Source organism: Oncorhynchus kisutch, linkage group LG5 (genome assembly GCF_002021735.2).
Source record: "Oncorhynchus kisutch isolate 150728-3 linkage group LG5, Okis_V2, whole genome shotgun sequence".
Taxonomy (NCBI): Eukaryota; Metazoa; Chordata; class Actinopteri; order Salmoniformes; family Salmonidae; genus Oncorhynchus; species Oncorhynchus kisutch.
Window position 1 is genome coordinate 74910641 of NC_034178.2, and position 11579 is coordinate 74922219.

Here is an 11579-nt window from a genome sequence, read left to right on the forward strand (position 1 = left end):
ACCCTCACTGGTTCATGCAGGTAGAGCAGCAACCCTCACTGGTACATTCAGGTAGAGCAGCAACTCTCACTGGTACATTCAGGTAGAGCAGCAACCCTCACTGGTACATTCAGGTAGAGCAGCAACCCTCACTGGTACATTCAGGTAGAGCAGTAACCCTCACTGGTACATTCAGGTAGAGCAGCAACCCTCACTGGTACATTCAGGTAGAGCAGCAACCCTCACTGGTACATTCAGGTAGAGCAGCAACTCTCAGTGGCACATTCAGGTAGAGCAGCAACCCTCACTGGTACATTCAGGTAGAGCAGCAACCCTCACTGGTAAATCCAGGTAGAGCAGCAACCATCACTGGTAAATTCAGGTAGAGCAGCAACCCTCACTGGTACATTCAGGTAGAGCAGCAACCCTCACTGGTACATTCAGGTAGAGCAGCAACTCTCACTGGTACATTCAGGTAGAGCAGCAACCCTCACTGGTACATTCAGGTAGAGCAGCAACCCTCACTGGTACATTCAGGTAGAGCAGCAACCCTCACTGGTACATTCAGGTAGAGCAGCAACCCTCACTGGTACATTCAGGTAGAGCAGCAACCCTCACTGGTACATTCAGGTAGAGCAGCAACTCTCACTGGCACATTCAGGTAGAGCAGCAACCCTCCCTGGTACATTCAGGTAGAGCAGCAACCCTCACTGGTACATTCAGGTAGAGCAGCAACCCTCACTGGTACATTCAGGTAGAGCAGCAACTCTCACTGGTACATTCAGGTAGAGCAGCAACCCTCACTGGTACATTCAGGTAGAGCAGCAACTCTCACTGGTACATTCAGGTAGAGCAGCAACCCTCACTGGTACATTCAGGTAGAGCAGCAACCCTCACTGGTACATTCCGGTAGAGCAGCAACCCTCACTGGTACATTCAGGTAGAGCAGCAACCCTCACTGGTACATTCAGGTAGAGCAGCAACTCTCACTGGTACATTCAGGTAGAGCAGCAACTCTCACTGGCACATTCAGGTAGAGCAGCAACCCTCACTGGTACATTCAGGTAGAGCAGCAACTCTCACTGGTACATTCAGGTAGAGCAGCAACCCTCACTGGTACATTCATGTAGAGCAGCAACCCTCACTGGTACATTCAGGTAGAGCAGCAACCCTCACTGGTACATTCCGGTAGAGCAGCAACCCTCACTGGTACATTCAGGTAGAGCAGCAACTCTCACTGGTACATTCAGGTAGAGCAGCAACCCTCACTGGTACATTCAGGTAGAGCAGCAACCCTCACTGGTACATTCCGGTAGAGCAGCAACCCTCACTGGTACATTCAGGTAGAGCAGCAACCCTCACTGGTACATTCCCAGAAGCACCAGGGCTATTCTGCTTCCTCCTAATTGGATCTTCTGCATCCATCTACTCTCAGGTGAAGCTGCTGTAGTCTTCAGCTACTGATTTCTTTATTTCCATTTTTACCTTTATTTAACTAGTCAAGTCAGTTAACAACCTCTTGAAGCTAGGGGGCACTATTTTCATTTTTGGAAAAATAACGTTCCCAAAGTAAACGGCCTATTTCTCAGGACCAGATGCTAGAATATACATATAATTGACAGATTAGGATAGAAAACACTAAAAGTTTCCAAAACTGTCCAAATATTGTCTGTGAGTATAACAGAACTGATATTACAGGCGAAACCCTGAGGAAAATCCAATCAGGAAGTGCCTCTTATTTTGAAACCCTTCTGTTCCTATGCATGCCTATCCTCCATTTAAAGGGATATCAACCAGATTATTTTTTCTATGGCTTCCCTAAGGTGTCAGTCTTTAGACATAGTTTCAAGGCTTTTATTTTGAAAAATGAGCATGAAAGATCACATTGCGTAAGTGGATAGGTGGGGGCTCTCAGAGTGAGTTTTTGCGCTACAGAGTAAAGCCACCATTGTTCCTCCCGCTGTTATTGAAAAACCTACACACTCGGTGGATATATTATCAAATATATATTTTAAAAACTACCCGAGGAATGATTATAAAAAACGTTTGACTTGTTTCTGGGGACATTATGAAGACTATTTGGAATTTCCGTCTGCGTTGTCGTGACCGCTCTTTCCTGTGGATTTCTGAACATAACGTGACAAACAAACGGAGGTATTTTGGGTATAAAAATAATCTTTATGGAACAAAAGGAACATTTGTCGTGTAACTGGGAGTCTCATGAGTGAAAACATCCAAAGATCATCAAAGGTAAACGGTTCATTTGATTGCTTTTCTGATTTTCGTGACCAAGCTTCCTGATGCTAGGTGTACATAATGTTTTGTAGGGCTATCGATAAACTTACACAAACGCTTGGATTGCTGTCGCTGTAAAGCATCATTTCAAAATCTGAGACGACAGGAGGATTAACAAAAGGCTAAGCTGTGTTTTTCAATATTGCACTTCTGATTTCATGAATATGAATATATTTTAGTAATATTATTTGACTGTTGCGCTATGCTATTCAACAGTTGCTGACGAAAATGATCCCGCGACAGGGATGGGTAGCGTTAAGAACAAATTCTTATTTACACTGACGGCCTACCAGGGAACAGTGGGTTAACTGCTTTTGTTCAGGTGCAGAAGGACAGATTTTAAAACGTGTCAACTCGGGGATTCGATCAAGTAAACCTTTCGGTTACTGGTCCAACGCTCTAACCACTAGGCTACCTGCTGGTTACTGGTCCAACGCTCTAACCACTAGGCTACCTGCTGGTTACTGGTCCAACGCTCTAACCACTAGGCTACCTGCTGGTTACTGGTCCAACGCTCTAACCACTAGGCTACTTGCTGGTTACTGGTCCAACGCTCTAACCACTAGGCTACCTGCTGGTTACTGGTCCAACGCTCTAACCACTAGGCTACCTGCTGGTTACTGGTCCAACGCTCTAACCACTAGGCTACCTGCTGGTTACTGGTCCAACGCTCTAACCACTAGGCTACCTGCTGGTTACTGGTCCAACGCTCTAACCACTAGGCTACCTGCTGGTTACTGGTCCAACGCTCTAACCACTAGGCTACCTGCTGGTTACTGGTCCAATGCTCTAACCACTAGGCTACCTGCTGGTTACTGGTCCAACGCTCTAACCACTAGGCTACCTGCTGGTTACTGGTCCAACGCTCTAACCACTAGGCTACCTGCTGGTTACTGGTCCAACGCTCTAACCACTAGGCTACCTGCTGGTTACTGGTCCAACGCTCTAACCACTAGGCTACCTGCTGGTTACTGGTCCAACGCTCTAACCACTAGGCTACCTGCTGGTTACTGGTCCAACGCTCTAACCACTAGGCTACCTGGCACCCCTGATTGAGATGAGGATGTTTCAACCATCAGGAGAACTACAATGACACCCTAATTCACTATATTTCCTGCACTACTTTTCATCAGAGCCCTATAGGATGTAATTTGGGATGCAGTCCTAGCTTTGGGCCTGGAACCAATTACATCCTGTCACAGAGTCATCCCGCGAACATTCCCCCCCAAAAAATCAGAGGGACATTCCAAACATTCCGTGGTATATGGTAGTTTACCTGCCTATGGAGCAAGGACTTCCTGGAGTCTCCAGGGAAAGCTGCTCCTCCTCCTGTACCTCCTCCTCCTCCTGCAGCTGCTCCTCCTGCAGCTCCTCCTCCTGCAGCTGCTCCGCCTCCTCCAAGGTCGACGCAGGTCTCCGTCTGCTGTAGAACTTCTCCGTAGTCAGTTGATTTAAAATTAGTCTTCCACACCATAGCCTGTGTTGGGTAGAAAAGTGGAAAACTGAGTACAACATGTCTATGACGCCCGGAGAGGATTGTTTACTAATTAGAAAGCACCTTAGACATAAATATATATAAAATATATATAAAATATATTCTCAGTATCTCTCAAAACAGATAGAAACGGGGGCTTAGAAACTAATCAGAAAGTTTTCCCCTTCCATTGTTGTCTGTCTATCTTAACCGTCGGTGTGTATTGTTGTGGATATTCAGATTAATATAATAGTTTGATTAAAATGTTTACATGCTTTTGCAAGAAGAACGGTTTCTCCTAATAATAATGTTTCCATGGACACGATTGGGACTCTTGATAAATGCAGAAAAATTGAAAAATCGTCAATCACAAGAAAACGTTCAACAAGCAACCCATGTTACTTTTTGGGAGGCATCTTCGGACATTTTTAAGTTTGTATGTGGAAACGACTTCTTAGACCCATAGATTCAGTTGTTCCAAACTCACTTCACTGGCACTAAAGAGGGAGGCTCGCTCGGCTGCTGCTAGCACACACCCAGATCAAATACAAAGCTGAAAACGCCCATTAAGGTGTTTACATGTCCTAATAATTAGAAATATTACTCTGAAAACTAGGTGTTTTAAATAAGTGTAAACTTACTTTGATCAAGACAAGCGGTGTGAGGTGGTTACTATTGTATAATCTGCCTACTGCCATCAGTTTTCATATCTAATTATTACTGTGCATGTAAACATATGGTGCTAAGGGGTAACTAGCTCCTCCCTAAGAACAATGTGTAATTATTACTGTGCATGTAAACATATGGTGCTAAGGGGTAACTAGCTCCTCCCTAAGAACAATGTGTAATTATTACTGTGCATGTAAACATATGGTGCTAAGGGGTAACTAGCTCCTCCCTAAGAACAATGTGTAATTATTACTGTGCATGTAAACATATGGTGCTAAGGGGTAACTAGCTCCTCCCTAAGAACAATGTGTAATTATTACTGTGCATGTAAACATATGGTGCTAAGGGGTAACTAGCCCCTCCCTAAGAACAATGTGTAATTATTACTGTGCATGTAAACATATGGTGCTAAGGGGTAACTAGCCCCTCCCTAAGAACAATGTCTAATTGTTCTCTCTCTCTCTCTGTGTGTGTGTGTGTGTGTGTGTGTGTGTGTGTGTGTGTGTGTGTGTGTGTGTGTGTGTGTGTGTGTGTGTGTGTGTGTGTGTGTGTTGTGTGTTGTGTGTTGTGTGTGTGTGTGTGTGTGTGTGTGTGTGTGTGTGTGTGTGTGTACAGTGCATTCGGAAAGTACTCAGACCCCTTAACTTTTTCCACAAGTTATTCTAAAATTGCTTCAATGTTTTTTTTCTTCATCAATTTACAAACAATAACCCATAATGATAAAGCAAAAAAACATTTTTTGATACATTTGTGCAAATGTATAAAATAAAAAACTTAAATATCACATATACATAAGTATTCAGACCCTTTACTCAGTACTTTTCAGAAGCACATTTGGCAGCGATTACAGCCTCGAATCTTCTTCGGTACAATAACAAATTTCAATTTACAAAAAAAAAGCTTCTAGTATTGAAATCTATGCAGCCTACTCAATCACTTTTTATAGCTACAGTTTACAGGCCTCCTGGGCCGTATACAGCGTTCCTCATTGAGTTCCCTGAATTCCTATCGGACCTTGTAGTCATAGCAGATAATATTCACATTTTTGGTGACTTTAATATTCACATGGAAAAGTCCACAGACCCACTCCAAAAGGCTTTCGGGGGCCATCATCGACTCAGTGGGTTTTGTCCAACATGTCTCCGGGACCTACTCACTGTCACAGTCATACTTTGGACCTAGTTTCGTCCAGTGGAATAAATGTTGTGGATCTTAATGTTTTTCCTCATAATCCAGGACTATCGGACCACCATTTTATTATGTTTGCAATCGCAACCAATAATCTGCTCAGACCCCAACCAAGGATCATCAAAAGCCACACAATTCTCAGACAACCCAAATATTCCTTGATGCCCTTCCAGACTCCCTCCACCCAAGGACGTCAGAGTACAAAAATCAGTTAACCATCTGAGGAACTCAATTTAACCCTAGATGCAGTCGCACCACTAAATAAAACAAACAGTTGTCATAAGAAACTAGCTCCCTGGTATACAGAAAATACCAGAGCCCTGAAGCAAGCTTCCAGAAAATTGGAACGGAAATGGCGCCACACCAAACTGGAAGTCTTCCGACTAGCTTGGAAAGACAGTACCGTGCAGTATCGAAGAGCCCTCACTGCTGCTCCACCAATCTGGAAGTCTTCTGACTAGCTTGGAAAGACAGTACCGTGCAGTACCGTAGAGCCCTTACTGCTGCTCGATCATCCTATTTTTCCAACCTAATTGAGGAAAATAAGAACAATCCAAAATGTATTTTTGATACTGTCGCAAAGCTAAAACTAAAAAGCAGCATTCCCCAAGACATCCAGGATGGCTTTCACTTCAGCAGTGATAAATTCATAAACTTCTTTGAGGAAAAGGCCATGATCATTAGAAAGCAAATGACGGACTATTCCTCCAAATCTGTTGTCCAAACTCACTAAAAGTGGCAGTAATAAAGCCTCTCTAAAGAAAGCCAAACCTTGACCCAGAAAATATAACAAACTAAAATTGGCCTATATCGAATCTCCCAAAATGTTTGAAAAAGCTGTTGCGCAGTGTTCCTCAAGGTTCCGTTTTAGGACCACTATTGTTTTCACTGTATATTTTACCTCTTGGGCATGTCATTCGGAAACATAATGTTAACTTTCACTGCTATGCGGATGACACACAGCTGTACATTTCAATGAAACATGGTGAAGCCCCAACATTGCCATCCCTGGAAGCCTGTGTTTCAGACATAAGGAAGTGGATAGCGGCACATGTTCTACTTTTAAACTCGGACAAAACAGAGATGCTTGTTCTAGGTCCCAAGAAACAAAAGAGATCTTCTGTTGAATCTGACAATATTTAATTGTTTTATTATCCGTTATTTTACCAGGTAAGTTGACTGAGATGTTCTCATTTACAGCAACGACCTGGGGAATAGTTACAGGGGAGAGAAGGGGGATGAATGAGCCAATTGTGGATTAACTGGGTATTATTAGGTGACCATGATGGTTTGAGGGCCAGATTGGGAATTTAGCCAGGACACCGGGGTTAACACCCCTACTCTCACGATAAGTGTCATGGGATCTTTAATGACCTCAGAGAGTCAGGACACCCGTTTAACAGTGTCTCCAATCGCTGCCCTGCGGCATTGTGATATTTTTTAGACCAGAGGAAAGGGTGCTTCCTACTGGGCCTCCAACACCACTTCCAGCAGCATCTGGTCTCCCATCCAGGAACTGACCAGGACCAACCCTGCTTAGCTTCAGAAGCAAGCCAGCAATTAATCTTGATGGTTGTACAGTCGTCTCAAATAAAACTGAAGGACCTCGGCGTTACTCTGGACCCTGATCTCTCTTTTGACGAACGTATCAAGACTGTTTCAAGGACAGCTTTTTTTCATCTACGTCACATTGCAAAAATGTTAAACTTTCTGTCCAAAAATGATGCAGAAAAATTAATCTATGCTTTTGTCACTTCTAGATTAGATTACTGCAATGCTCTATTTTCCGGCTACCCGTATAAAGCACTAAATCAAATCAAATCCAAATGTATTTGTCACATACACATGGTTAGCAGATGTTAGTGCGAGTGTAGCGAAATGCTTGTGCTTCTAGTTCCGACAATGCAGTAATAACCAACAAGTAATCTAGCTAACAATTCCAAAACTACTACCTTATAGACACAAGTGTAAGGGGATAAAGAATATGTACATAAAGATATATGAATGAGTGATGGTACAGAGCGGCATAGGCAAGATACAGTAGATGGTATTGAGTGCAGTATATACATATGAGATGAGTATGTAAACAAAGTGGCATAGTTAAAGTGGCTAGTGATACATGTATTACATAAGGATGCAGTAGATGATATAGAGTACAGTATATACGTATACATATGAGATGAATAATGTAGGGTATGTAAACATTATGTTAGGTAGCATTGTTTAAAGTGGCTAGTGATATATTTTACATCATTTCCCATCAATTCCCATTATTAAAGTGGCTGGAGTTGAGTCAGTGTGTTGGCAGCAGCCACTCAATGTTAGTGGTGGCTGTTTAACAATCTGATGGCCTTGAGATAGAAACTTCTAAACATGGATGCTAGAATCTTGACTAGAACCCAAAAATTGGATTATACTATTCCAGTGCTAGCCTCTCTAAACTGGCTTCCTGTTAAGGGCAATGGCTGATTTCAAGGTTTTACTGATAACCAACAAAGCATTACATGGGCTTGCTCCTACCTATCTCTCCGATTTGGTCCTGCCGTACATACCTACACGTACGCTACGGTCACAAGACACAGGCCTCCTAATTGTCCCTAGAATTTCTAAGCAAACAGCTGGAGGCAGGGCTTTCTCCTATAGAGCTACATTTTTATGGAATCGTCTGCCTACCCATGTGAGAGACGCAGACTCTGTCTCAACCTTTAAGTCTTTATTGAAGACTCATCTCTTCAGTGGGTTATATGATTGAGTGTAGTCTGGCCCAGGAGTGTGAAGGTGAACGGAAAGGCTCTGGAGCAACGAACCGCCCTTGCTGTCTCTGCTTGTCCGGCTCCCCTCTCTCCACTGGGATTCTCTGCCTCTAACCCGATTACAGGGGCTGAGTCACTGGCTTACTGGTGCTCTTTCCATGCCGTCCCTGGGAGGTGTGCGTCACTTGAGTAGGGTTGAGTCGTAATCTTCCTGTCCGGGTTGGCGCCACCCCTTTGGTTGCGCCGTGGTGGAGATCTTTGTGGGCTATACTCGGCTTTGTCTCAGGATGGTAACATGGTGGTTGAAGATATCCTTCTAGTGGTGTGGGAGCTGTGCTTCGGCAAAGTGGGTGGGGTTATATCCTGCCTGTTTGGCCTGTCCGGGGGTATCGTCAGACGGGGCCACAGTGTCTCCCGACCCCTCCTGTCTCAGCCTCCAGTATTTATGCTGCAGTAGTTTATGTGTCGGGGGGCTGGGGTCAGTTTGTATATCTGGAGTACTTCTCCTGTCTTATCCGGTGTCCTGTGTGAATTTAAGTATTTATTTATTCTCTCTCTCCCTCTCTCTCTCTCCTCCCTCTCTCCCTCCCTCTCTCCCTCCCTCTCTCTCTCCCTCTCTCCCTCTCTCTCTCCCTCCCTCCCTCCCTCTCTCCCTCCCTCCCTCTCTCCCTCTCTCCCTCCCTCTCCCCTCTCTCCCTCCCTCCCTCTCCCCCTCTCTCCCTCCCTCTCCCTCCCTCTCTCTCTCCCTCCACACCTGGCCGTGCTGCTGCTCCAGTGTCAACTATTCTGCCTGCGGCTATGGAACCATGACCTGTTCACTGGACATGCTACCTGTCCCAGACCTGCTGTTTTCAACTCTCTAGAGACAGCAGGAGCGGTAGAGAATACTCTTAATGATCGGCTATGAAAAGCCAACTGACATTTACGCCTGAGGTGCTGACCTGTTGCTCCATTGACAACCACTGTGATTATTATTATTTGACCGTGCTGGTCATCTATGAACATTTGAACATCTTGGCCATGTTCTGTTATAATCGAGGACTTGCCACCCCTCATAGCCTGGTTCCTTCTCTAGGTTTCTTCCTATGTTCCTGGCCTTTCTAGGGTGTTTTTCCTAGCCCACCGTGCTTCTACACCTGCATTGCTTGCTGTTTGGGGTTTCAGGCTGGGTTTCTGTACAGCGCTTTGTGACATCAGCTGATGTAAGAAGGGCTTTATAAATTAATCTGATTGATTGATATGACGTTTCAAGCTTGGCACACCTGCATTTAGGGAGTTTCTCCCATTCTTCTCTGCAAATCCTCTCAAGCTTTGTCTGGTTGGATGGGGAGGCTGCACAGCAGGCTGCACAGATATATTCAGGTCTCTTCAGAGATGCTTGATCGGGTTCAAGTCCGGGCTCTGGCTGGGCCACTCAAGGACATTCAGAGACTTGTCCTGAAGCCGCTGCTGTGTTTTCTTGGTTGTGTGCTTAGGGTCGTTGTCCTGTTGAAAGGTGAACCTTCGCCCCAGTCTGAGGTCCTGAGCAGGTTTTTAATCAAGGATCTATCAAGGATCTTCTTCTGTACTTGTTTCTCATGGTCTGAGAGTCTTTAGGTGCCTTTTGGCAAACTCTAGGCGGGCTGTCATGTACCTCTACTGAGGAGTGGCTTCTGTCTGGCCACTCTACCATAAAGCCAGATTAGTGGAGTGCTGCAGAGATGGCTGTCCTTCTGGAAGGTTCTCCCATCTCCACAGAGGAACTCTGGTGCTCTGTCAGAGTGACCTTCAGGTTCAGGCCCTTCTCCCTGATTGCTCGTTTGGCCGGGCGGCCAGCTCTAGGAAGAGTCTTTGTGGTTCCAAACGTCTTCCATTTCAGAATGATGGAGGTCACTGTGTTCTTGGGGACCTTCAATGCTGCAGAAATGTGTTGGTTACTCTTCCCCAGATCTGTGCCTCTGAGCTCTACGGACAATTCCTTCGACATCATGTCTTTGGTTTTTGCTCTGACATGCACTGTCAACTGTAGGACCTTATATAGACAGGTGTGTCCCTTTTCAAATCATGTCCAATCAATTGATTTTATCACAAGTGGACACCAATCAAGTCAGAGAAACATCTCAAGGATGATCAATGGAAACAGGATGCAGCTGAATTTCGAATCTGATATCAAAGGGTCTGAATACTTATGTAGATAAGGTTTAAAAAAATATATATATATACATTTGCAAAATTTCTACAAACCTGTTTTTGCTTTGTTGTTATGGGTTGGTTATGTTTTGTTTATTTGATCCATTTTAGAGTAAGGCTGTAACGTAACAACATGTGGAAAAAGTAAAGGGGTCTGAATACTTTCAGAATTCTCTGTATGTGTCAGGGAACAGCAGGCTGCCACAGTCTCCATCACGTGCCAGAAGAGAGGAGGGAAGAAGAGAGGAGGGAACAGCAGGCTGCCACAGTCTCCATCACATGCCAGAAGAGAGGAGGTAAGAAGAGAGGAGAGAAGAAGAGAGGAGGGAACAGCAGGCTGCCACAGTCTCCATCACGTGCCAGAAGAGAGGAGGGAACAGCAGGCTGCCACAGTCTCCATCACGTGCCAGAAGAGAGGAGGGAAGAGAGGAGGGAAGAAGAGAGGAGGGAACAGCAGTCTGCCACAGTCTCCATCACGTGCCAGAAGAGAGGAGGGAAGAGAGGAGGGAAGAAGAGAGGAGGGAACAGCAGGCTGCCACAGTCTCCATCACGTGCCAGAAGAGAGGAGGGAAGAGAGGAGGGAAGAAGAGAGGAGGGAACAGCAGGCTGCCACAGTCTCCATCACATGCCAGAAGAGAGGAGGGAAGAGAGGAGGGAAGAAGAGAGGAGGGAACAGCAGGCTGCCACAGTCTCCATCACGTGCCAGAAGAGAGGAGGGAACAGCAGGCTGCCACAGTCTCCCATCACGTGCCAGAAGAGAGGAGGGAAGAGAGGAGGGAAGAAGAGAGGAGGGAACAGCAGGCTGCCACAGTCTCCATCACGTGCCAGAAGAGAGGAGGGAAGAGAGGAGGGAAGAAGAGAGGAGGGAACAGCAGGCTGCCACAGTCTCCATCACGTGCCAGAAGAGAGGAGGGAAGAGAGGAGGGAAGAAGAGAGGAGGGAACAGCAGGCTGCCACAGTCTCCATCACATGCCAGAAAGAGAGGAGGGAGAGAGGAGGGAGAAGAGAGGAGGGAACAGCAGTTCTCCATCACGTGCCAGAAGAGAGGAGGA

The 11579-nt window shown here is 45.4% G+C and overlaps 2 protein-coding genes across 2 annotated transcripts in view; both read right to left on the reverse strand.

The window, feature by feature from the left end:
• The window catches only part of LOC116374246 (POC1 centriolar protein homolog A), a gene marked incomplete in the record, with an annotated part of 56047 nt that extends 52298 nt beyond the window's left edge, over positions 1 to 3749 (reverse strand). Inside the window, 1 exon segment of the mRNA XM_031825802.1 lies at positions 3551 to 3749. Within this exon segment, the coding sequence (XP_031681662.1) occupies positions 3551 to 3748 (198 nt within the window).
• LOC109884123 (POC1 centriolar protein homolog A) overlaps positions 3421 to 11579 on the reverse strand; it is a 39556-nt gene continuing 31397 nt past the window's right edge. The window contains exon 9 of the mRNA XM_031825801.1: positions 3421 to 3751. The gene's annotated coding sequence lies outside the window, so the exon portion shown is untranslated. The remainder of the gene's footprint in view (positions 3752 to 11579) is intronic.